At 36.1% G+C, this 27,545-nt stretch overlaps 1 protein-coding gene across 1 annotated transcript in view; it reads right to left on the reverse strand.

The window, feature by feature from the left end:
- glg1b (golgi glycoprotein 1b) overlaps positions 1-25,966 on the reverse strand; it is a 46,878-nt gene extending 20,912 nt beyond the window's left edge. The window contains exons 1-9 of the mRNA XM_065257871.2: positions 25,375-25,966; positions 12,157-12,186; positions 11,440-11,526; positions 9,776-9,991; positions 7,284-7,487; positions 6,697-6,768; positions 4,491-4,677; positions 4,036-4,250; positions 2,154-2,275 (exon numbers count right to left, since the gene is read on the reverse strand). Of these exons, the coding sequence (XP_065113943.1) occupies positions 2,154-2,275; positions 4,036-4,250; positions 4,491-4,677; positions 6,697-6,768; positions 7,284-7,487; positions 9,776-9,991; positions 11,440-11,526; positions 12,157-12,186; positions 25,375-25,680 (1,439 nt within the window). The 5' untranslated portion in view covers positions 25,681-25,966. The remainder of the gene's footprint in view (positions 1-2,153; positions 2,276-4,035; positions 4,251-4,490; positions 4,678-6,696; positions 6,769-7,283; positions 7,488-9,775; positions 9,992-11,439; positions 11,527-12,156; positions 12,187-25,374) is intronic.
- Between the last annotated feature and the right edge of the window lie 1,579 nt (positions 25,967-27,545).

A 27,545-nucleotide genomic window follows, 5' to 3' on the forward strand; every position in this document is an offset into this window, starting at 1 on the left:
ATCAGCACAAAAGTTGCAGGTTTGATCGCTTTGGATAAATTATCTGCCAAATGCATAAATGTGTTAAATAAATAAATATGCTAAATGTGCTAAATAAATTTCTTCTGAAATACAAAATGTATTTGGACACTTAAGTCACAATTATCTTACATCAAATATCCAAGCAAGTGGCATTTTTGCACACTTGTTTGAACTTGGATTCACTACAGACTGACTGCCCATATTACCTCTCTGGCTCTGTAAATATGGGATGGGACTTTGTAAAACATTTCGATCAGAGGTACCCAATCCCGGTCCTGCAGAGTTAAGCTCCAACCCAAATCAAACCTGACACAGCTAGTAAATGTCTTACTAAAACTAAGGCAATTGACTTGCTGTTTCGCTGCCTCGTAAGGCAATGACTTTGACGGCATGAAGGCAGCTCTGGGAAAGGCATTCGGACAGCCTCTATAGGCAGCGTAACAGGAATTCTGTTTGAAGTATAAACAGAGAGCACCTTTGTGATAACTAATCTATGGATGTGCACCAATGGTCAAATATTCGATCTGCAATGATTATTCAAATTGAAAAAAATTGTTTTTTAATGCGCCACCGCAGGGTTAAGGCTACTGCTTATTTATTGCTTTTTCACTTCACCTGTGCAGTCTTTTACAAACTTAAATGTAATCATTATAAATATTCTTTATTATCATGAAAATACCTGTAAATGTTTGAAGAAATATGCTTACACATTTCCTGGAGCTGCGTGTGTATGGTTCTTCTGTGGCACATATTGAGTTTCTGCATGAGAGCGCCCTCTGGCTTTTGGATGTAGCGACATTTCACCATATTTCATTGAGAAGCATAGCAAGCAAAATCACAGGATTTTGTTTTGGCAATTAATACGGGAAAGTTAACCGGATAACTGCAGATGGCTGTTAAACAGCAAACAGTAGCGATAGCTCCGTCTTTGTGAAGTTTTATTAAATTAAGCTCGTAACTTTGCACAGTCACCAATAAGGTATCAAGTCAACTAAAGTTATTTTTAAAATAATGTTCAATTCAGATATTCTTGTTAGATCCATCTTGTTAGATCTGGATCGCAGTGCGTCATTTCATCATCAGTAGGTTGTACGCGTACAACAGCACATGCGCGTGAAAATGTTAAGATAGGACACTCCACTACAAACAATTACACAAAGGCAACAGACAGCATTTGTACACACACCATCGTCTTTTTTATTTTCACTTCTTCCAAGAACAGAAAGCTGTGTAGCATTTTCGTCGTCACTATAACGTTGATTCCTGTTTTCGTGTTTCTTGCTGTTTGTTTTAAACTTTGTTTGCAATGGTGGATCCGCTACTTTCTCCATCTATCCTGAATATCCTTAAACCCTTGTACTGTAAATGTCGCGAATCAGTGCTGCTCTGATGGCCTGGTAAGAGTAATAATTTGAATAAGAAATCATTTGTATTGCGTATTCTTTTAAAGAATAATTCTAAAAAGTTTTTTTACAATGTTGTCACCTTAAAAATGTATATAAATACAGAATAAAAGCTTGTTGTGAATTTTCCGTTAAAGTTAAATTGTAACAAAATGAACAATACATAAACTTTAGAAACTTAATTAACATAATTTAAATATATGAGCTCAAGAATGTGAATATTTTACTACTGAATAATATGCAATACAATTTTTTTTTTACAAAAAATGCAATTAAAAGGGGTAAAAAGTTATAATAAAACCTTATTTACACTTAATTTTGTGCTCCAGCCTCTTTCTTGGCCGCTATTTTATTTTTTCGAACTTCAAACCCTACTTGACCAAACACATTCCCCGTGCACACTCATGCATAGAATTGTGGGACAAGACGATGAAGGTATCTCAAGAGACATAAACAAAACATTGGATTCGGACATGCCTTTATGCCTCCGAAGGAATCATTTTAGAAATTTCGGAAGCAGCCTCAATATTCTATAAACTTCCAGGCAGGTGTGCCAACTAGGACCCAGTTTGGGTATCCCAGAATTAGATGATTTGATTTTCTCTGTTCTCCAAGTCCACTCCAGTTTATAATAGTGCTAAACATATCAATCTCGTAAAACAGACTACAGTTACTCTTTTAACTGGAGGTTTTGAAGTAAATAAATAAAATCATACACACGTGACTCACATCGGGTCTCCGCTGCGGATGTGTTTACAGGCTGTCTGGATCACAGATTCACAGGCTTCATTTAAAGCTCGATCAATACGATAATCAGCACCGGGGTCTGCCGACTGGATCAGAGTCTGGAGCTACAGGAGATAGACAACACAATCATTCACTGAAAACTATTATGGTGTATTAGGTTCCTCTTGCACAATATGGCATGTAAAAGCGGGAACAAATAAACACGTAGTGTAGTTTACTGTAGGTCTATAGAAAGGCATCATTACAAGATTATTTATGACACGGCTCTCTAAAATGCTTGATTGTGATTGGCCAGTAGCGACATTCAAAGGTTTGTTATTTTCAGATAACTACCGCTCAAAGCTAATAACACACGGTAACCCGGATTTGGCAAATGCTTTTATCCAAAGTGACTATGGGCTCTATCTTGCACCCAGCGCAATTGACTTTGTCCGTGACGCATGTATCATTCGTATTTTGCCCCGGCGCACAGCGGGTTTTTCCCGTCACAGAAGCACGTCGGCAAACTAGGGAATGAACTTGCGCTCCCTGGGTGGTTCAGCGCAAAAAAAGAGGCGTGTTCCAGCGCAAACCATCCCTGATGCTATTTTGCAGTTTCAAAAAACAATTGCGCCACTGACCAGAAAAAAAAAGTTTAAAGTCAGTGGCGCGTTGCGCGTTGTTCATTATGCTATTTTAAGGGCGCATGCTTGACCATAATGTATAGCGTGCACAACGCGCACACACTTTGCTTATCTAATCTACACAGATGCAACAGTTATTTTTGCAAATCATAAATTGTTACACTTAAAAATATTAATACACGAGATAAGGGGAATCATAGTGGTGAGCATTGTGGTGATAGTTTTTATTTATTCTCATGCAAATAACGATTAAAATATTTTCATAACTTTGTTGTGTGGCTGTATTACGTTTATTTTATGTAAATAATAATTAAAATGTTTTCATAAGAAACCTTAATGTATATGAACTTGATTTGTAAGAGTACTTTGGGGTTGGACCTTGCTTGCGTTTCTTGGGTCCGATTTCAAAGCCCCCAAACCCTTTCAGCGGTGAGGGTGGACGCAGCGATGTCCTCTGCTGGCGTCAAGTCCTGAGGCAGATCCACCTCCCGTTACACGGCGTGCCCGATTTATGCTGGCAAGCGTGGGATTCCCCCATACAAGGACGTCGGTCTCCTCGGCTGTGAACCGCTCCTGGCGTGCGCCTGGTAAATCCGTCATAATAATAGCAACCCGCCATGGAACTTGCGCCCTTGCGTTTAAAGGGAATGTTGGCTAGCGTTCTGATTGGTTTATTTGACGTTACGCCCAAACCACACCTATGAATAATGAACCTACTTCAGACCAACCCCTTATTGATTTGCGCCCGGCGCAAGAGTTATTTCTCACGCCGGGAAAATAGCAACAGCGCCCAAGATCCGCCCACAAACTCACTTGCGCGTTGCGCTTCGCACTTGCGTTTCAGATCGTTAAAATAGGGCCCTTAAAGTGCATTTAAGGTAAACATTTAATCTGTATGTGTGTTCCCTGGGAATCAAACCCACGACCTTTTGCACTGATGGCTTTTTAATAAACTGTTTTTGTGGCTTATTTCAATATGTTTTATGAGCCCTGTCACATAATGTAATTCATCTTCACAAAGATGAAGAACAAAGTCAATCATATTGAACATGACAGCAAACCACCTTGCAAGACTTACAGCAGTAAGGAGATTTTGCAAAGGCTTGGATATATAAGTCTTAAAATCATCTACAAACACAATAACAACGCACCATCACATTAATGTCATTAAAAGTGTATTTGCTTTTCAAGCTGAACATTTGCTCAAGTGATGTAAGGTTTAGGACTCGAGTGACTCTTACCGCTGTCTGGCAGAGATTATCCACCGTGCCCTTATCCCCACGGGCCACTCTCATGAGGCAGTGAAGGGTCCGACCCTTACGGTGCAGTCCGGAGCAATGGGCTTCAATCTCTCCCCTACAGTGAAGCACAATCTCAGGACTCAGAGAAAAATCCTCCATCAGCATGCGTCTGTAATCCAACATCTCACCCTGACAGTCACCAGTCACCGTACGACCTGAGCCAACATCCATAAACACACGAGAACAAGGAGGGAATATAACAATGAACAAGGTCTCAGTGGAAAGCGATATATTACAGAGGTTTAGAAGACATGATGGTTACACAATTTGGGAGTGAAGATCAAACACAAACATCTGCTTACATGCTTCACAAAGCGATTATAGGATGCATGCATGAAAAAATAGTTTTTTGTATGTTAAGAATGGAAATGCACTTATGCCGTATATCTGCAAACCTCTGTGAACTGCAGATTCTAGACACAGGAGAAGGTAAGATAGCCTGGCTTCTCTCGCCCGGGGCATGCTGCTGTCCGGGTTACAGCGGTATTTGCGCAGGTCAGCCTTACAGGCTTTGGCGAGGGAGTAACTGACCTTATAATCCTGAGCAATGAGCTTCTGTCGAGTGGTCAGGGCGTTTCTGCACTGTGGACAGAAATGCTAATTGAGGTCACATATGATCATGACATCTCACAAACTCATAAATAAATTTTCTGTGGGATTTTTAAACTTTGATCATGGGTGCGGTCAACCATTCCCAATGATTCAAACTACTTTACATAAAATACAGGATAAACAAAACAAACCTGTGAAATTTGTTACATATTAACTTGGTGATCAAATTAAAGGAATTTTCCTAGTAAAATAAGGATTAATGGCGATTAAACTACAAACGAGACTACAGACACTACTTGTGGATGTGCTGAAACATTTTAGTTGCTTAATCCTTTTAACGTTCTTTTAGTGGTGAGATTACGGCTATAGCCAGGTTAAAGGGATCATATGCATTCACACAGCACTTTGGTCCCAGAAAATTTTCATAAAATTGGCAGAGAGTTTTTCTAGGATCGATCCCATAAAGTGGACCTAACATTGCCGTAACATTCACGGAAAGCATTCTGTGTGAACAAGATGCAGAAACAATGCCGTAAGGGGCATGTCCTATTGAAGATATGGTTCAGCTCTGAGACGCAGAGATTTAAATGCAGATCAACATTCACATGAGAAATGTCGGCAAACTGGACTGAAGCTAAGATCATTCACCAGCATGACAGAACACCACATCACACGCTGATGACCTTATCATAAACTAAAATGCATGCACGTGGTATCTCCAGTAAGAAATCACAGATTATTAGCAAACTTAAGAACCCTGTGGGAAAAACCTACCAAGTGCAAGACTTTAAATACGTGACGTGTCTTTACGGTATGTGCATGGCAGTGTATATGAACCAAAAACCAAATGATCCCGGTCAAATCCTGGATGCATTTTCCGTGTATTTCCGGTAATCTCTGTTTGAAAAGGGCTTTGGTGTAATGCAATGTGTTTACGCGGTTTAGGGTTAAAAAACTAATTTATTATTTTCGACACAACGTACAATATTTGATGTTAAATTTTTACAAATCATTCTGAAAAGCACAGTGTGCTCTGATTGGCCAGCTATCCAGTGCATTGTGATTGGCTGGATTTCTTAAGCATGCTTCGAAAATGTTACGCCCCTTACCATATTTGGAATGTAACAATACAACAGCAGAAATAAAAGTTACGGTTTCTTTCTTTTTGCGTATACATTTGGGCGATGTTATGCAAATCTTCCGACACATTGACGATTTGTGAAAGCGTGTTTGCGAAGGCGTGGAAGAGCTGTCACTTTTAAAAAGAATATCTCAAACTTCAATCTTTACGGATCTTCTATATCCACGAATAGTGTTGGGGAAAGTTACTTTTAAAAGTAATTCATTACAATATTAAGTTACTCCCCAAAAAAGTAACTAATTGCGTTACTTAGTTACTTTTCATGGAAAGTAATACTTACGTTACTTTTAAGTTACTTTTTCTTACTTGGCTGAGGCTTGATCTCTTTCAGGACCTTGCAGGTGTTTTTTGTCTGAGAAGTTCTGCATTTAGAAATTGCATATTTTCATCGCAAACATGTCAATCTTTGGCCTTCCATCTCCAATTCTGACTCAAACTGTTTACGTTTAATTCAACGTTCAGTTGATTTAGTATTTTTTATTGAATTAATAAAACTTAAATTGACTCGCATTACTTTTATTTTTTAAAGTAACTAAAATATAATTGTGTAAATTATTAAAGTAATGCGTTACTTTACTCGTTACTTTAGAAAAGTACTATTATTACGTAATGCACGTTACTTGTAATGCATTGTCCCCAACATTGTGCACGAACAGCTTTTAACACTCCAAAGACAAAGGAAAACATGAAAATGCATATGACCCCTTTAACTTTGGTAATGCTATCAGTGTATAATACAGTAATCTATAATGTGTGATTTTAAGTGTATAGTATTAATGTACATGTCCTAGACATAAACCATTTCCTCTGTGTTGTCAAATGCACTGTTGAGTTGAAAATGTTTAAAACCCAGAACATTCCTTTAAAAACAGTGTATTAAGGAAGCTGTTAATGAATCTGTGACGCACCTTTTCAGACATCGCCTCCTCAAATTTATGATTGAACAGACATTTGTAGACTCTGCCCTCTCCCACTTGAGTCTGCAAAAAACAACCATTAAAATGTAAAGGATCGAGTCATTAATTCAGGACAAGAGGGAAACATTTAACACTGTTTTTCACACATCAGCCTACAACATCCATGCACACTTTGTTTCTAATCCTGTCCATCTAATTTAAAGAATCTTAAAGGCAGCTGTCAGTCAACTCATGCCAGTAAACACCCAGATGTAAGATACTATAACAGTGAGAGAAGGGCTACATCTCTGTTTGCATTCACTAAATTTGAAGAGTGCACGTAAAAGCGAGTATATATTTCTGATAGATTTCTTAGATGTTGTAGTATGAACCAAAAACAGAAGGGAAAATAACTGCAACCCGGAGATCTCCAAATGAGGGCATGGCTTCCTGACAGTGACAGACAGACAAGGACATGCCTACCTCCGCCCAACCCTACACGCGACATTTTTGGAGTAGGCAGTCACAGAGAAGGATGAACAAAGTGAAAAAAGAGTAACTGACTATAAGAGTTTCGGTGTGCCCGGGTTAGGACGTACGTTTTCACAGAAGCGTTCGCGGTCATCTCGGCACGAGAAGTAGAGGTAACGGTCAAGGTGAAAGTCATCGGCCGACAGTTCGGCCACTCGCATGATGGCCTTCTTACATTCATTCTTGATTGGATGAGCCTGTTCCTGCTGCTCCCCCTCCCTGACGAGAGCTCTCTCCAGACACCCGATCACCTCGCCCTGAGGGTGCAGGTCCTAAAACAAACACACAAACAGTGACCGTATGAATGCAAAAGCTAAGACGCACAAAACAAAGCAAGGCAAGGGGACACAAAAAAAATAGCTAAAAGAAAGGAATGCACGTCTGTAATTTTAGATTTTAATATCATGCTATTGTAAAGTTTAAGACGTCTGTGTGGTTTTGTGGTTTGTAAACAAGAAAATAAAGTCTAAAAATAAACCTGCAGAATTTAAACCACTGAATGTCTCCTGGTGTATTCAGTTATTTTTATGCAATTTAAGGACCTCACAGGTATGCCAATTTTAAATTATTAAATAATAATAATGATAATAATTAAATCGCAAAATATGTCCCAAAATTGAAAATTAAATGCTTAATAAAAATTAAAACATTTAATTATTTTCATTGCATTTTCATATTCAAATATTTCAGTTGGCAACACTGCTTCAGATAATTTCTAAGTAAACCCCACCCACTGATTAACATACAATTTGCATACAAGATGAACCTTTACATTTTAATTAGATTTTTTCATTTTTATTGCATGATCATTAATAAAATGCCTTTTTTTTAAAAAAAAAAAAATCATGTTTGCCTTTTAATTTTAACTAATTTCCCACCAGCCTTTTTTAAAAATATTGCTTGATTATTTTGCAAAAGTTTAACAAAATGCTTTCAAGGAAATTTCTCTTATATTAATATATAAACATACAAATATATCACATGAAAGAACAGATCCTCTGCTTTCAAACAAACAAACAAAACCGGGGAAAAAACTTTTCATCCTATCTTCATTTGTTCTCTTTTTATAGTCTTCAAGACTATTAATTCATAAATATATATAATTCATAAATATATAACAAAAATTATAAACAAATCTGAGCAAAAAGCTAAAATATTTGCATTTTTGTAAAAGAATTTTGTTAGAGATCAGATTCAGAATGATTATCAAAACATACACAGAATTTAAAATTAATTAAATTAGTTTTTGCTTTAGTTTTTCATAAATTGGGTAAGAGCAAATAATAGCCCGTATTCAGAGAAATGTTTTCTCTTAATTGACAAGATAACTCATCAATGACGGGAAAATAGTTAATATTGGCAGTCTTGCCTCCAGATTGTAGTGAAAAATAATTTTATTTTTCAATTTGGCAGGGAAGATGCATTATCCCCGTAAAAATTTAATAATTTAATTTAATGTTTTATTTTTTATTTTAGCATTTAATTTTCTATTTTGGGACATACAGTATTTTTGCCATTTAATTTTTTATTTTAGCATTTCATTTATTTATTTAAAATTGGCAGAAAAACCTTCCATACACAGGACCTCTGTTGTCACAAAATAACTTCTCTGAGGCATCAAAGGCATCTAACCAAAAACAAAATCCTTCTTAAACCAGTTGTGAAATGCAACAAATGTTTAAAATAATTAAAGACTACATATAACTATATATACACCCACAGATCACACTCGGACATGTATCATAGCAACTATTTTGGCATGAACATTGACAATTTAAATGTCTCTAGCATGGCCAAGTCTCACAATATGGTTAATGGTTGGCACAGTCACTAACCGTCTGTACAAAATGTTCTGGACCTTAACTTCAAAACAAGTTGTTGACCTGTAATATCTTTCTCAATTCCCTGTATGTTTAATCACAGTTAATCATAAGTAGCAAAAATCTGATAAATATAGCTAATAGGTCGCTTTAAGAAACTTTCAAAAAATTTGTACATTTTTCCCAGTGGCCTACAGCACTTACTAGGTCTGCATGATGTTCAAGAAAATTCAATATGCAATAACACTGCTAAACACTGCAATATGTGATAGTTCATAAAATCAATTTTAATTATAAAATATATTTTAAAAATGAAAACTGTATAAGCAAAATTCTCAGCTGTATAAGTTTCACATTCTTTCTGGAAGAAGAAAGCATCACTTTTATGTTTCTGCATCAACTTAAAACTTCATCTAACTTCATTCTTTAAGAACAAAAAAAGTCATGTCACCTTTATAGAGCTATTTTAAGTCAACATACTGTAATATCAATTGAGCAAATAATTTACGTGCTCACCCGTGGGGAATTTAAGAAGTGTGATGATCGGGTACCCATGTTTCAACACGCCTGGAGGAACGTGAACATTTGAAGAATGGCTGAGTCACAAGAACACACAGCCATCTGGTACCAAGCCAGCATTTTTGGTTTCCCAAAGGGATATTCTAGATCTGTGTGAAGGCTTGTGGCTTGTGGGCCGGGAAACTAAAACATTCAACACTATTTTAGGTATGCAAACTTACTTTTTCTCCAACAGCGATGCTACCGCACTGCAGCGTGTTGATGTCTTCTTTACATTTGTCCATAAATCCGCAAATAAGCCGATAGTCGCTGAAGATTATGCTGGTCATCTTGGTGATGTATTGATGGCACTGGCGTTCAGTGATGTTGCCACGGTGATCAACCAGGCAGGACATCAGATAGCCCTTTCCTCTTTCCTCATCCGCACACTCCTTCAGCTGAGAAACAGATTAAATGTCTTTTTATTAACTGTGAAACACAAAGACAGACGCTAAAGATTCTCAACTCCATTTCTATAATTGTAATTAAATTATCAGCTTAACCGCAAATGTACATGCATTCTTAGAAAGGCCAGTGAGAGACAATGCAATGCAATGCATAGTCTATTGGGATTTAAATGAAATTATTGCAGCTCTGAGTGCAGTCAAACATAAAACCACACTGCATTACAAACGCAGACTTTGTTTATTTTGCTGGCAAGGCATTTCTGCTACATTTAGATAAACACATACAGTGGAATAAAGTGGGTCAGTGACAAAAAAGGTTTGGCAAGATGAGAAATTAAAAAATCTTTTTAAAAGCATGCATCAGGTTTGTTTCAATGCACATAGTGTATTGATGTTAATTTTATGCAATTAAAATTACATTTGCACCATTTTTATAAAAGTTAAGATTGAATGGACCTGAAAATGTCAAATTGTGTAACCGCAAATTGCACCAAAGAATGAGAAATAATAAATATTTTATCCACCTTAATGGCATTTAAGCGTAATCATATAAATAATAATAATTTTAAAATATTATTAGTTATTTCTAAATGTAAATTTGAATGTGTTTTTGTAATATTTGTCCTGACATATGCTGAAAACAGCTCTTTTTTCTAAATTATCTTTGACAAATGATGCAAAATTGTATGTAAAAAAATTATGTTACAAACTAGATGATTATATTTTATTCCACATTTTTTATGAATAGATTTATATTTTTATTATAAAAAATAACACCAATTGACACAGCTTCTAATGGGACATGGAGCAAAAATTAAATAAAGCTTAGTTTCGCGTGCGCATGTTAAACTATTGCGTGCTCACGTGAAACTTTTGCGTGCGCACGTGAAACTACCACATTCATGTGCAGAATTTTTTTTTACGTTTAGTTTCGCGTGTGCATGTGAAACTATCTTGTGCACGTTAAACTATCGTGTGTGCACGTGAAAGCGAAAGTTTCACGTGCGCACGCGATAGTTTTACGTGCACACGCAATAATTTCACGTGCGTACGCGAAACTAAACTTTAAAAATAATAATCTGCACATGAAGGTTTCACGTGAGCACATGAAACTAAACTTTCGATTTTTTTACTCCAATGTCACCTTAGGGGCTCGGTAGATCGGTTACACCACATTGACATTTTTGCCGGTATCCCCCAAATACTCTGTCAAAATGAAATAAAACCAGATATTTTAGACTTGGTCCTTAAAAAAAAAGAGTGTATGCAAGTAATTAGCAAAATTATTTTGAAATTTTAACCCTTTTACATTTAACTGAACCATACGACACAAAATAATTAACGTCACGTCATTGACCCAAGTAAGCATGATTCATTTGATGGCTAATTGAAGAACTAAACAAGGAAATGTTAAACATGTCAGCGTATCCATAACTGACCTCTAACATGGTGCTCGTACACACTTCAAGAGCCACCGACTCGAACTTTGGATCTGTAGTGAGATTCAACTTGTAGTTCCACAAGAGCTGTCAATAGAAAACAATTACACCATAAATGTTTAAAGATTGTAAGGTGCACAGGAATATCTTAGTTAAAATAAATGCCCATATTTCTGGTACACTGTACGAAGCTCAACACATCTTGGACCTCAGTAAAAAAGACTGCAAATTCATGGCCTCTAAGAGCACTGAAAGGCATTTATATCATGTCAGAATGAGGTCTTTATCATGATTATAGCTCAATTACAAACCCCGCATAATGAGATGGGTCTGAATCATATTCCTAAATCTTTTTCATTCCAGATTTGTGAAGCAGACCTCTGCACTGCAGTCTAATGAGAACATCAAAGCTTTGAATATGAGGGAAGAAGCTGAGAATCAGATACCCCTCTCGGGATTTCACCAAATTAATTGCGGGATGCAGCCATTAGACAGTGATTAGACCATTACTCTTCTAAAATTACTCGCTGATGTTCCTGGTCTCCAAGTCCTTCTGACGCATGCGCTTCTAAAGCTACAAAGAGTCGACCTGGGAGTATAAAGATCGTGTTGAGGGTCTTGTAAACGTGCGTCAAACTGAAAGCTGTGCGAACCTTTGAGTCAGATCGGGTCAAGCGCTGATGTTATGATTGAAGACAGATCTGTTATAACACTTACATGGTTGCAATCCACAGAGATTTCCGTCTCCTGTAAAACAATGAGAAAAAGAGAGAGAAATCAGTTTTTAGGTTTCTATTTATTTCTTTCTATATTGTCTATTTCTGTGTTAGCTTTGGTAGTATCATAATTGTCAACAATAATGCTCATACAGACTGAGAATTTTATACAATGACCAGACAATGTATTTTATCTAGAGGTCTAAGTTGGTCCTTGCTTGCCAATAACCAGTCAATAGACAGATAGTTTTTAAAATGGATACTGGAATAAAAATAAACATAACACTCAAAGATTATTTATTGGGTTTAGGTTGGAGGTTGTTCCCCAATAAATGGCCCCGGTCATCCTCTCCTTAATACAGTGCAGTCGCCCTGTCCCATATGCAGAAAAACACCCCCAAAGCATGATGCTATTAGCCCCATGCTTCACAATAGGGATGGTGTTCTCGGGATGGTACTCATCATTCTTCTTCCTCCAAACACGTTTAGTGGAATTATGACCAAAAAGTTATTTTTGGTCTCATCTGACCACATGACTTTCTCCCATGACTCCTCTGGATCATCCAAACGGTCATTGGCAAACTTAAGACGGGCTTGGACATGTGCTGGTTTAAGCAGGGGAACCTTCCGTGCCATGCATGATTTCAAACCATGACGTCTTAGTGTATTACCAACTGTAACCTTGGAAACGGTGGTCCCTGCTCTTTTCAGGTCATTGGCATGCTCCTCCCATGTAGTTCTGGGCTGATTTCGACGACAAACTTAGGTTCCTGCTGTAATTTCTTTGCTAATTCAACATCTATTCAGCAAATTAATTACTTTATAATGATATAAAGCAACAGACGCACTTAGAAAAACTATCCGCATGGACTTTTTGCCGTTAGCTGATTGTTCCAGCAATGAACTATCGGTGCCGATTAATCAATTTACCTCTGATTTTATTACTGCTGAGAAAGTTGAATAGTTTAGGAGTTGGTCAAGTGTATTGCAGACTTTGTGCTGCACATCAGATCACTAACAAAAATGATATTCACTATATAGCACAGCCAATTGAAACTTGTTTGTAAATGATAATGCAAGCTAATGCAAATACAGGTAAGGTGTTTTGCCATAAGCCACACAAGCCGAAGCTACAGTTAAAATTTCACTTTTCCTCCCTCGATATTCTCGGTCTCAGCACTTGTGTCTGTTTTTTCTCAGTCTGGCTGGTTTACATCACACTGTCAATAACAACAACACAGTCCTTAACCAAACACAATGCACAAAAGCCGTGTGACTCACAGACCAGGGAAATGCAATTAGCCATTGTCTAAAATGCAAAACCCAATGCACATACAACTTTATAAGCTTCACACGACTAAACAGAGAAGCTTCATCAACAATGTTTCTTCAAGAGGAACAGAAGAGGATATCCGAGCTGAACTACATACTGTAACATTGCACGGTCCCTAAATAGGAACAGACTGATATGTGAGCGCGGTGGCCACACCCGGATCAATCGTCCAGCTCCTTGACCACAGCCAGAACTGAATGTTTCTATTCGTATGTCAGGGTGGACTGAGCATATGTGGCTTTACAGTGATGCCATAGAAGAATTCAGTCAATGGTTCTCAAAAAAAAACCTGTAGTGCAACATATCCAGTGGATGTTAATTTTTTTAACCATTCAGCCAGCTGAAGGCCATTTTAGGAGCGCTGACCTTCAAAACGGACTAGCAAAGAGAGTTTGAAGCAGCTGTACAAAACAATCTGACACAAAGGGCTTTTTACACTGCGCTGAACTCTGGGTTATCATCATTCTGAAGAGCACTTTTAACCCTGGGTTAAGGATCATTTAACAATGTAATTTAGAAGCATGGTTATTCCTGAAACTAACCCAGGGTTATGAGACCCTGCTCGGAAGCATGGTTAACCCCGCATCACGGTGCCACACGCAAGCAGTGTGAAACAAAGAGGGTTATGTTATGACAACAGCCAATCAGTAACTAAAGAGCACATACCTCAGATAACCATCTGTGTACTAAAAAAAACCTGAACAGAAAAATGTGTTAGCATCCAGACAAATTTAAATGACTAAAAAACACCAAGTAATAAAAAAAATTAACAAAATCAAAAATAGGCAGGATCCTCTGCTCTCAAATGGAGGGGGCGTGTCCTCTTTCAGCACTGAAACCCCGCCCACTCATGGGAAAGCTGACAACTTTCAACTTTCAAAAGCCACTACAACTTGACTGGATGCTCACCCTTGACTTAGGGGCGGGGCCATGCTTAGTAGCTCCGGTGCATCATCAAGCCCCCATTTTAGCTCCGCCCAAATAATCCTGGGTGGTGATGGCGCAGTGGATAAGATACACACCTTTGGTGCGAGAGACCCGGGTTCGAATCCACTATGACACACCATTGTGTCCCGGAGCAAGACACTTAACCCCTAGTTCCTCCAGAGGCATGCGACATCTGACATATATTGCAATTGTACGTCGCTTTGGATAAAAGTGTCAGCTAAATGAATAAATGTAAATGAAATGAGGAATAACTGTTTAACGATGTAACTCTAACTCAGTACTATGTAGTTCACAGTCTTTGTAACGTGTTTTAGCAATGCTTACATTTATAAACCATCAAGCAACTATTTCCTCAAGTTGGCAAAGTGCAAGACAGAATTGATTTCCTCTCAAACAGGACTTTAAAGTAAGTCATCTGGTAATCCAGTATTTATCATATCACAATATATTCAGCAGAAAAACTAAAATGCTTAGTTTCTTCCAATGTCATTTTATGTATGTAAATCTAGAAGAGTTTTAAAATGTACCCATCCACTTCTTTATCTTTCTTTGGACAGTCAAACGGGAACAGATGTCCTAAATATGTATTTTACCTGTGCAGCACCATGGACAGCGACAGTCGCAGATTTGTCCAAACAAACAAAACAAGGCGGCAACACACAGATAAAGCACCATCAACAAAATAAAGGCTTCAATCAGGCCAAGACCTGATATAATTTATATTAAGTTTCACTCAGTCAAGGATTTGATTGAGAAAAATGTACAAAATTAATCATCAAACATCCCACTTGAAGTACTCCAAGGCCCATGACATTAAACACATGACATTTAAAGGGCACATATTATGCCCATTTTTACAAGATGTAATATAAGTCTCAGATGTGTCCAGAATGTGTCTGTGAGGTTTCAGCTCAAAATACATCACAGATCATTAATTGTAGCATGTCTGTAACGCTATTTGGGTGGGAGCAAAAATGCAAAAAAATAAATGTGTGTGTACCTTTAAATGCAAATAAGCCATTGCTCTTCTCTGCCTTACAAAAAGAGATGCTTTGGTAAAAATAGATATGAGTATGCAAAAAAGCACAAAAAAATAGCAGACAATGTCCAACTCACTGAAGGCAGAAACTATGGTAATGCAAGACTGTCAGTCAGTGGCAGTGGGCGGGGCTTTAGCAGTGTGACATCACATTGCTAAGGTAATCAAAACAGCATGTCTAATGAGACTGATTTGGTTTAATAGGGATTAAAAAAGAAGGGGTGAATAGATTTTTTCATTGTAGGGTGGTTGTGTTCACTCACTCACACACACATTTATGTCCAAAAGTGGATTTTGTACAATAGGTGCCCACTGAAAAACCTGATATGACAGCAGCAACATCTTTACCCTGCCTGTCATTAACAAAAATCCTCTTACTTTGCACAAATATCATTGACAACTTTTAAACGGACTTTGAATGTGCTTTTTGATTAATACAGTTTTCACTGTTAGCAATCTGAATTTGAAATTTACATTTTTAACAATTAAACAATGTTTTTCTGACCAACAATTAAATCTGACATCAACTGTACCATGGCTTTTGTGTCTTTAGCTCAAATTGCAATAAAACACTTTTATTCAAAGTCATTGTAGCTACTGCACATGCGCACATGTTGTGAAACGCATCATTTAACTCTGTACAGATTAGCTCCTCCCCTAGACAATCATCAGTCGATTGATGATTGGTTCTTTTAACTTTCAGGCAGAACTCGCAATACTGAATGATGCATTGTCCCCTATACTATACATAGTAATACCAGTGCTTTTACTTGTTATATTTGATAGTTTTGCTAAAACTCAACATTTTGTTTAAATTAATCTAGAAAATGTCCATGATTTACCCAACTATAGGTTGCAACTTTTTGATTTTTGAAGATATCAAATAAATATTTTGTGTCCCCAGAGTACATAGCTCAAAATACGATATAGATTATTTATTATTACATGTTAAAATTGCCAAATTGTAGGTTTGAGCATAAATGTGCCATTTTTGGGTGTGTTCTTTAAAATGCAAATGAGCGGATATAATACAAACACCATAATGGTGGTTTGTTGAAATTGAAACTCATTTGTGCCTTCAATATATTTTTCTCCATCTCTCTCTCTGCATTAAATGGCAGAGAGATATTGCAGATAAAGGGGTGGTATTATCTCTTCTGACATCACAAGTGGAGCCAAATTATAATTATCTATTTTTTCACATGCTCACAGAGAATGATTTACCAAAACTAACTTACTGGGTTGATCTTTTTCAAATTTTCTAGGTTGAAAGAAGCACTGGTGACCAAATTATAGCAATTAATCATGGAAAAGGTCAGATTTTCATGATATGTCCCCTTTAAAAAAGGTGGGTTTTGGGCTGTGGCGATAAATCGCATTTCCCATTAAAAATATCTGTCTGAAATCGATTCTTGCGCAGCTTGTGCGTGCACTACAGTGTTTTGATCAGTAGGAAGTCTTATCAACCTGAAATCATTATGAGTGAGTCGTTTATAACATGCATTTAAAAAAGCAAAACTCGTTAAACAAAATCATTCAAAATATTCTTTATTATCATGAAAATACCTAAAACTAGTTGAAGAACAGCAATATAAATATGCAATGTAATGTCTGATTTAAATGTTTGCTAGGGCGTCGCTAGGGTGGTCTGGGCGGCTAAAATATGTCCAAAATCCTTTTTCCTGCCATTTTATTATCCATTAAACGAAAATCATAAATCAGTTTGCACAGGAAAGTAATAACACATCAAGTCTCACATCCAAGCACTTTGATTTATGCTGTAGCAGGATTATATACAGTTATGTGCTGAAGTCCACTAGTTAGGGTTCAAATTAATGCTTGTCTTCAAACTTGGGTATTGTTTTGCAAATCTAAACAGATTGTGGTCAGTGTCACATTATAACCAGAAACTGTGGGAATATGCTAATGCTATTTGTTTACCATGTTTGGTTAGGCTTAACCACTTAACAACCTGCCAGCAGCAATAATCACAGATCAAGAAGGCAGCGGAAAAAAAACCCCAAATGAACCGGGCACGAGCAGACGCATTCATCTTTAGGTATGAGAGTAAATGCTGTGAGCGAGAGATAACGGAGCGAGGGTGAGCCATTCAACAGGACGCTTATCTTTATTCTGAAGGAGAAACAACAGCTACTGAAGCTTTATTAATATTATGTGGCAAAGAAAAATTTTACCGCTGTAAACTGAAAGGATAATAAACTACAAATTGAATGTCACTCTGATAAACAACCCCTTAATGTTTGCCACAGCACATAGATAATAAAACACATACAGCCTCAAAAAATAAACAATAAAAAACGTATCAACTCTGATGTTTGTGTATAAACAACCACCAACATTAAAAACTTTTTCATTATTATACATTTTATTATGTTTATTAAAATATGTGTCTGCTTTAGTTATTTAATAATAAAACAATAACATGCAAATCACCAGCGAACAAACATGGGTGCTTAACCAAGTAAACAGAGCAGAAATATATATATATATATAAAGTCGGCACACCAAACATAAATAATAGACCATTATACGGGTAATGCTTTGACTCTTTATCAAAGCTTTGGTTATAACCTTTTCTGCTTTATTTACTCAGCAAAGCCAAATTTACATTAGCATAAATTACAGATGAGACTACCACAGTACCACAGTCTTTGTTTGCATAATTCTGACCGTCTGTCAGTGATACTGAACTGTTCATCATTGTTTTTAATCATTACCAAACATTAAAAAAAGTTAAAACTCAAGTAATTTACTGTATTACAAGGTTTACACCTGTTCCTAAACTGAAGCAGTACGCATGAACAAACTTTCACTGCTGTCATACTGAATCTTTTTTTTACGACAAGTTTATTTGTAGTAAACTTTGTACAAAACCACAAAAAATTACTGTCTGGACTTTATCCAATCCAATCCATTTTTATTTATATTGCACATTTAAAAAAACAAAGTTTTGCAAAATGCTGAACATGGAAAATACAATTAAAACACATATAAACATATGTAGATATAAACACATTTTTACACAGTTTTATCTTCATTTAATATTAAGAAATTTGAGGCCATCCAAGACTTAATCTCTTTTAAGCACTCCAATAAAGGTGGTTCAAAGGTGTGAGAGAATTTCTTTCTCCACTTTTAAGGGGAAGATATATTTGAGAGTCGTCCGCGTAAAAACGATAGGAGATGCCATATTTCTTAATTATGTTTCCTAGGGGAAGGAGATCTAAAGAAAAAAGAAGTGGTCCAAGAATAGAACCCTGTGGAACACCACAAAGAAGAGGAGCCTTCTATGAACTAAAATCTCAGAATTTTACCGAAAAACATCCCCATACTAAATAGGACTTTAACCACTCACAGTGTTTTAGATGAGATATTAAAACTGCATGGTCAACCGTGAGATCTAGGAGGGTTAGTAGGGCCGAATTTCCAGTACGTTTCATTAACAGTAGATCATTAAAAACTTAATGATCATTAAAAACTTTAGGATCTTTAGTTTATGAGACCTGTGGATTTTAAAGACAGGGTTGCATATTTGTCCGCTATAATAAAAACAAAACACCACCAAAAGTTGAACAAACAATAGATGCATCAAAGTTTGATTTCTCTCATTGATTTTAATAATTGACATGATGTTACTCAGTCAAAATTAAAGATATCAAGATTATATTTTCATAAAATGTTCTTTATATTATAAAGGATGATTTATGTAAAAAGCAGTAAATAAAAAAATGACTAGCTGGGATTTCACAGACAAGATCACATTTGATACTGACAGTCAAATCACAACACTGATATCTGATAGCTTTTCTTCTGGGAAATTGACAACAGCTGTCAGCAGCGCACCAGTCTTCAACCCATTACTGGATTTCTGCACCATTAGTTAAAATGAATGCAATTATTTTAATGCCAACCCTCAAATGCCAACAACCACATGATGTACTGTATCATAAGTAACCATGCCCAGCTCATATTTCAAACAAGTTCAAAAGAAATATAACATTTTGCTTAAAAGACAATACAGCCTATTATTATCATCATGACAATCATGAACATATTCCAGCCCTCCTGTGACATTACTGTAATGCAAACACATTTTAGACTTGTTTGCTTGAGAAAAACTTGTCATAGTTCATTATATAAAAGTGTAATTTGTATGCAATAATTCTTGACGTTTCTTTAGAAATGAATGAAAGAGAATGGTAAACACTGATAACCAAGTAACAACAACCTATAGGCCCAGTTTCACAGACATAGCGTAGATTAAGCCAGAAGTAAGTCTTGGTTAAATTAAGACAGGGCTAGTCAACCGGATGGTCCGCGGGCCAAATGCGGCCCTCCAATCATTTTTATCTGGCCCGCTGGTCATCTTTGTCTGATTTAAAATCAGTGTGGTTACTTTTACATTTCTACTGTATATGATAAAGGATGCCCAATAAACCGGAAAGAGAGTCGGAAAGGGGCTGCGTGGAATGCAAACCATCTGCGGCTGCGTAATAATCGGATCCAATTTGAGCTTTGCATGCATAAAAAAAAAAACTTGTGTGCGACTGCACCGCATATGACACACTGCTCGGAAGTGATGTATTTCAGTTTGTTCCAATCAAAACACTGTGTGCAAGGTGAAAATTATAAATCATTTTTTTGTTTAGCTTTATCAGTAACACACTGAAAAAAAATTATTAATTCAATTTACTAAATTTTTTTAAGGTAAGTGGTTGAAATCAATTTATTTAAGCTACATTTAAACAAAAAAAAAAAAATTTGTTAAAATGCAGCTTAAATAAATTGATTGCAACTGCTTACCTTAAAAAAATTGAGTAAATTTAATGAATCTTTTTTTTTCAGTGCACTTGAATCCTTTAAAATTGATTACTGATAAGTAAATTAATAAGTATAAATACATTCATAGATTAACGGCTCTTGCGCTAAAATTAGCTGCTTTCACGTTAACTGAAATTTCTTTACGACTGCCACTAGGGGGCCAACACCGACCGTTGTGTCTGAATGTAGCTTACAATGGAAAGGTGGTTTAGTCTATATATCTTTAAAATATAAAAGAAAAACATGAAGTGCAATTTTAGTCATTAGGAGAATAGAAGTCCATTAGAAGAACATTAGAAGTCCACTGGATGTTTTTTGTGCAATTTTCATAGTTGAACTATTAAAATTTGGCTTTTGCAATGTTAAACTGCAATTGTTTAAAAAAAAAAATATATGCATTTTCAATCATTAAAAGGCAAAATACTGGATACAAGAAAGTATATATGACCTAAATAAACAATATCAACAAAGTTATAACATATAAAATAATAATAATTATTATTATTATTATTATTACTGTTTTTATTATTATTATTATTAATAAATATATTATTATTATTATTTTATATGTTATAACTAGTTGAAGACCCATAGCTTTATCATTACTGGTGTGTAGCTGGGTGATATTACCCAAATTCATATCTCGGTAATTTTGGGATTAATTTTTGGGCAGTTTACGATAAATATCCCAATATTATACAACGTGGAATAAACGTTTTAGTGCAAGTCAAAGCCTCATGTGAGATGCCACAATAAAAAAATTTAAACAGCGTATGATGAAAAAAATAAAGACAAGGCTTTCCTCACGGTTTAAAAATATACAGCTGAACAACAGGCAAGCTGGTTGGAAAGCTTACGTCTGACCTCAGTGTGCTGTTTTGGCAGAGCATCTGTTGCAAAACAGGAGAGTCATACTGATATAGATGATATTATCTCATCTCATACAAGTCAGTGATATGTCAGTGCAACTTATTTTCGGTTAAGCCAACTCTGTGCTTAAGCCTTGTCTGTGAAACCGGGCCATGGTGTCTTAAACAGCAGCACAACAACAATCTAAGATTTTAGCTTTATTAGTGCGTCACATCCACATTTCTACACTAAATAATTTACAGCCAAAGCTGATAATAACACAGTCATGCATCCAGAACAAAAATAAATAGTGCAAATTATCCATCACTAAACTGTCAGATTAAGATGCTCACCTAAACAAAATCGTTATAACAGCAGAGACAGAAAAGCCATTTGATGCACATCAAACAAATGTTTGATTAAGAGCGACGCTCCTTATCCCGGCCTCTTCTCAAACCCCTGGATCTCACAGGAGGGTCTCACATCAGTCACGGTAGGTGCTTTGTTTACAACAAACCTGCCACGGTGTCACACCAATAGAGCAACCTGCTAAAAATGCAAATGAAGGCGAAACAGACGCGACCCAGCGTTTGCAAGGGTTCACTGAAAAAGACGACCCAGAGGGGTCTGACCTCCTGAGGAAGAGATTTATGGACATCATTTACCTCTTTAGAGGGGCACAGCTGTTACAGACTCTCCGCAAACCAATTATCCCAATAATTAGAGACTCGGTGAAGACTGCCGATGCAGCCGTTCATGAGCGAATAAACTTGGCATGGGGAAGCGGTTACGAGAGGAGCTCACAGCTTGGCTTGATGTTTGATTCATGTAGGTGTAATTAGTATCTTCTCTATACTGCGTATGCCAAAACCAGAGGACCATTGTTGGCTGTGTCTGTGCTTTTACTAAGATCTGACAATGGATTGCAAACAACAGATTTTCACCAAACAGCAGTTTAAACTTAAGTAAATGACATTGCCATCTTTTAACAATTTAATCGCTTTATTGACTATCGGGTCAATTTTTCAGATTAGTTCTTACAAAGAACCCTATGGTATATATAAACATAATGTGTTGGCCAATAAGACACATTATAAAGTTTTTGGCTTTAAACCTAATTAACACTACGGTACATTAGCCTACCACTAAATAAATCTCAAGAAATTAACCTACCACAGATATTTTAATTACTTGAGAGACAAACTATGCTGGACATTCAATTGCATTTCAAAGCTAACGAAACACCCGTAACAGGTCACACTTAATAGCCGGGTATCAAACAGACTGCTATCTTAAAGGTCCCTCAGGTGCTGAAATAAGTTATCACGGAGTGAAGAGCATGACCTCGCTTCAACACTAATGAGAAGCCCGAACCTTTGAATTACTAAAGAGAGAGATGGAGAACGGCACGTACCCATAAATTTGGATTTAAAGTTGTAACTTTAATGATTAAGACTTTGGCTCTGTCATTAACAAAGAGGTTCGAATAGAGAAAAACTGAGATGTCAAGCTGTAAATTAACTTTTACCCCAACAATAACCAAATGAAAAGTGATACAGCAGCAAATAAGTAGACTGAAGATTAACAGGGGAAACAAATATCCAAGTATCATCCATCGTCTAGCAGACATATCTCCATTCTTCCTACATCAAGAAGTGCTGTCAAGATAAAGACTACACCTTAGTATTCACTTAAACCAGGGGTTCCCAAACTTTTCATTTCACGACTAGGGCTGGGCAAAAAAAATTGATTTTTCGATTAATAGTTGTTGGTTTTTTACATGGTCGATTAAAAATCGATTCTCGAAGGCCACAAATCGATTTTTTTTTATGAAATAATCTGATCTTGTTTGATCAAGGAATGCGACTGTTTTGACTTTTTTCAGCATACATTTTTCATCTTGCATCAAAATTGTATTGTGTTTAACACAATTGTATGCATTTGAAAATTAGAGATGGGTTCTGTTTTGTAGTGTACCTAAAATAAAAAAAGTGTAATATACAGGTTGGTGGTTCTTTATTTCTTTTTATTAATTACCCACTTATAAACTTATGTTCACTGTTTTTTTATAACTAAAGTATTTGTATTAAATCTATATTCATTGAGTTGCATTGAGAATCGAGTAAAAAAATTGGTCCGAGAATCGGAAATCGAACCGAGTATCGAAATCGAATTGCTCCGGAACATTTAAATCGATCCCCAGACCTATTCGCGACCCACATAAATAGGTATAGACGGTTTCAGCAGTAACAACATAAACAAGTGGCTTTCATGGTAAACACGTAACTTCCGGTAAACTCCGCTAAGAATAAATAACAACAAAGTTCTTTAAACGCAGATTATTTGTATAACAAGCAAAAAAACAACACAGATTACCTAGGAAACCAAAACGTGTTATTTTCGACAAGACATTTGTTCAAGAGATCAGTTTAGCAACTAGTCAGACCATTAAAAAACCGAAACCGGATGTAAAGTTCGGATCCAGACGTGTATTGCATCAGCGCACGTGTGTCCGATAATATATCCCTGCTGGACCCATAATCTCTTTTATACCCGAGTAGATTTTATTTCAATATCATTGTATTAATGTACATTTATTGCAATATCAAAATACCTTATGGTAGATATCATATCAAAATCATTGTGATGACTACAACAACCAAGCAACTTTGTGCGACCCACCTTATCCCACTATGCGACCCAAAGGTGGATCCCTCCACAGTTTGAAAACCTCCCACTTATTCAACACTAGAGGATTTCAAGATTCAAGATAAAACGGTCATACAATAGGTTTGTGGGAGTAAAAAAACAAACTCAAGATGTTTAACACTAAATATGCCTAAAATATCGGTTCTCAAGTCCTTGAAAACATAAGAATGTCAAAGTTTAATGGAGACAGCAAAAAACAGCTTGTTTCTCATCAAAAACAATGCAGAAAACATTGCTCTTCCATCACAGCCAGACACAACACAAGTTTGATTATTGTACAGCAAAACAGATGTACACAAATTTGCTGTAGTTATGCAGCTATTTGTCAGTAACTTACTGTAGATATAAATGTGTTATTTACTGGCAACAGTTTGTTCAAAGTTAAATGACTATTAAACATCATCAAGTCTTTATCTTTAGAGAATAAAACTAAAATAACGCCTCATGCAAAGCATTATGGGAACCAGAAATCTTCATCAACCTTTTTTTTTATTCCTTCAGATTTTGGTTCCCAGGCTGTTATTTTTGTTTAATTCTGTAAAGACAAAGACTTGTTAATGTTTAATAGTCATTTAACTTTGAACAAACTGTTGCCAGTAAATAACATACATTTAAATCTACAGCAAGTTACTAGCAAGCTGCTTCCATCACCAGAAGAAAATAAAACCAGAGGACTTTTTGTTGAATTATTTTCCTCATCCACACAACTAGGTCACCATGTCAAACTGCAGAGTAAACAACAAAGACAAATCTAGTTACAAAATTTAAGTCTGGTTTTAAATCAATCCAATCCTCAGATTTAAGCCAACGAATGCAGAATTAAAGCCATTATTCACCCAAACCTGAATATTCGGTCACAATTTTCTCATCATGGTGTCACTACAAAATCATAAGAATTTCTTAAGTGGACAACAAAATGGGATTTTACATACAATAAAACATCTAAGTAGGTAAGATTCAGTTCCTCAAACATACTTCCACAAAAACCTTATGGCTTTAAAACACATACATGCACTTGGTTTCAGAAAGCATATTTTAAAACTGCTGCTTTTTACCATGAAAGAAATCACATAGGTTTGTTTGACAACACAAGGGTGTATAAATGCTGAGAAATGGGTCATTTCTGAGTAACCTAGCTGTTTAGTAAAGTATAAAATTTTAAGAACAATAAAAACATTTGCATTATATATTAGATTCAAGATATTATACTAGTAGGCCATTTAGTATTTGACCACTGTGAAAGTAACACGTAAATGAATAAACAGGAACTAAACAACATATTAAAGTACCAAATGTATCAAAAAAATGTATCAGTGTATTAAATAGGTTAAATAACAAATGTAATGTATAAATCAATGTATTAAATTGTTGCATTCAATATAGTATACAGACACCTATTAAGTCATCTTAAAAGTGTCAAATTCAAGATGCCAACATGACATAAAAGTATTGATGCTTCTCAGTGCATTAGATAAAGAGCAGAATGGGTCCTGGCTCACCTCCTTCCGGTCCTGCAGGCATTCCAACACAGACAGGTTATTGGTCCAGGTGTGTTTGGGACAGAGCCGGGTCACGTCGTCCCGGCAGGCCTGTTCATCTGCCAGCTTCCACCCGCTGGATCTTCTGGACTGAGAACCAGAGGACGCGGCGGCGGGATTCGGCACCGCCGCTCTCAGCTGCTGGTGCATGGCGACGGCAGGAGGATGCGCGTTCCCGAAGCCTGGAGGTGGTTTCAGAGTGTGTACGGAGAGGAGAGAGAGCGACATGAGGAGCAGAAGGAGCTGAACACGTCCACGCGCCGCCATCTTCGGCCACAACAACTGACTGAAACAGGCTGCGCTCACTCCCACAGCGCTGACCGGCTGGAGAATTTGTCAATAGTACTACGGCGAAGGCGTCGCTCGTTAATATTAAAAACATAATGTGACGTACGCCCAAGTGATTGGCAGAATGTTGGACGTTATGTAAATAAACCCCGGATAGATGTCTAATTAGCGAAAACGTGGAACATAAAAATCGTCTTTAGACAGATGTTGTAAATTTAGATATGTGTTTATTTTCCTCTATTTCTCATTATGTGTCATATATGTATATTACTGTAGTAAGATATGTTATTAGTCTCCCTGTTATGTTACCTTATGTAATGATATATGCTTTCGAAAATACAATGAAATAAAAAAATAAAATTGGTTAAGCAACCAGGCACTCCAAAAAGGTTACCAAGCAACGTCTACAAGACTGCATTAATATTCATTAGTTAGGCCTTCGCCATAGTGGAATAGGTAATTTCTCGAACGCCTGAAAGAGGATTCGCAGATGACTGCGGATAACTTAGACCTTATAAAACTTAAGCTTAACCACTGGCATATTATTAACCGTGACTTTTTATGTTTGTAATGTAGGCTATGTATATTTTATCCTCGGAAACATATCAATAGTCAATTTAAGATAAACATGCCTTTATTAATAAAATATAACTTTTTCCATGGGTTTTTGTATGAAAATAACACATTTGCTAAAGATTTTAATGTCGAATCATGCCATTGATTTAAAAAAAAACTCATTTATATGTTTGTCCATATAACAAGTGTCCTTCATATGTATAATAATGTCAGTTATCCAGCTTTGACTTTGCATACTAAACCTACGTGCAAATATTTTGGTTTGGTTGCCATTTCAAAATTTGTCAATGTGGCCAAATAAACATTCCTTGTTGTACCTAATAATAAAACTAGACTTTTGAATTTCTAAATAAATGTGCAAAACTTGTAATGCATTTGCTGTGTAATGCCACACTGTAAAAAATACTTTGCTGCCTTAAATTTTTTTGTTAAATCAACTCAGATTTACAAGTCATGTCAACAGAGATGAGTTGTCACAACTTAAAAAAAATAGTTGAGAAAAGTCAACTTAATTTTATAAGTTATAACAACTCAGCTGTAGTTATAACAACTAATCTCTAGTCAAGATAAATAATAGTAAGTTGAAATGACTTGTAAATCCCAGTTGATTCAACAAAAAAATTTAAGGCAGCAAAGTATTTTTCACAGTGATAACATTTCGAACACAACCACAATTTTGACTTCTTAGCCAAATTTGTGAAGTTTTCCTTATTTGTAAGTCACTCTTTAGATGAAAGCATCTATTAAATGAATAATGAACAGCACAGGGCTCCAGACTAACTTTTTTTCACTAGGAGCACAGTGACCCCCAACTGGAAATTTTAGGGGCACATCACAAAAAAGGTCAAATTTACTGGTCGCACATGTGGCACACTCTCAAATTTTGGTGGCAAGATGCCACCATTTGGTGGCAGGCTGGAGCCCTGAATAGGGTTGCAAGGTGGTCAGCTGGATCACATACCGTAACTAACCATAACCGTAAATCAAAAACAGAGTCAATCTTAATTTACTTCACAAACAAATATAAATATAATTTTAAATATATTTCAAAATATAAAAAAATTGCTAAAAATATATGTACTGAAATATATTTTGAAATATGTTTACAAACATTTATTTTTGTATATTTTACGTATATACTTATAATTTAATATTTTACCAAATATACTTACATTTTAGACTAATATATACATTTTATACAAACTTTAATATTTTGGAAAGGAAAATATATATTTTTGCCATATGTTTTTAAAAAAAATATTTGTTGC

This window comes from Paramisgurnus dabryanus, chromosome 9, assembly GCF_030506205.2.
Source record: "Paramisgurnus dabryanus chromosome 9, PD_genome_1.1, whole genome shotgun sequence".
Taxonomy (NCBI): Eukaryota; Metazoa; Chordata; class Actinopteri; order Cypriniformes; family Cobitidae; genus Paramisgurnus; species Paramisgurnus dabryanus.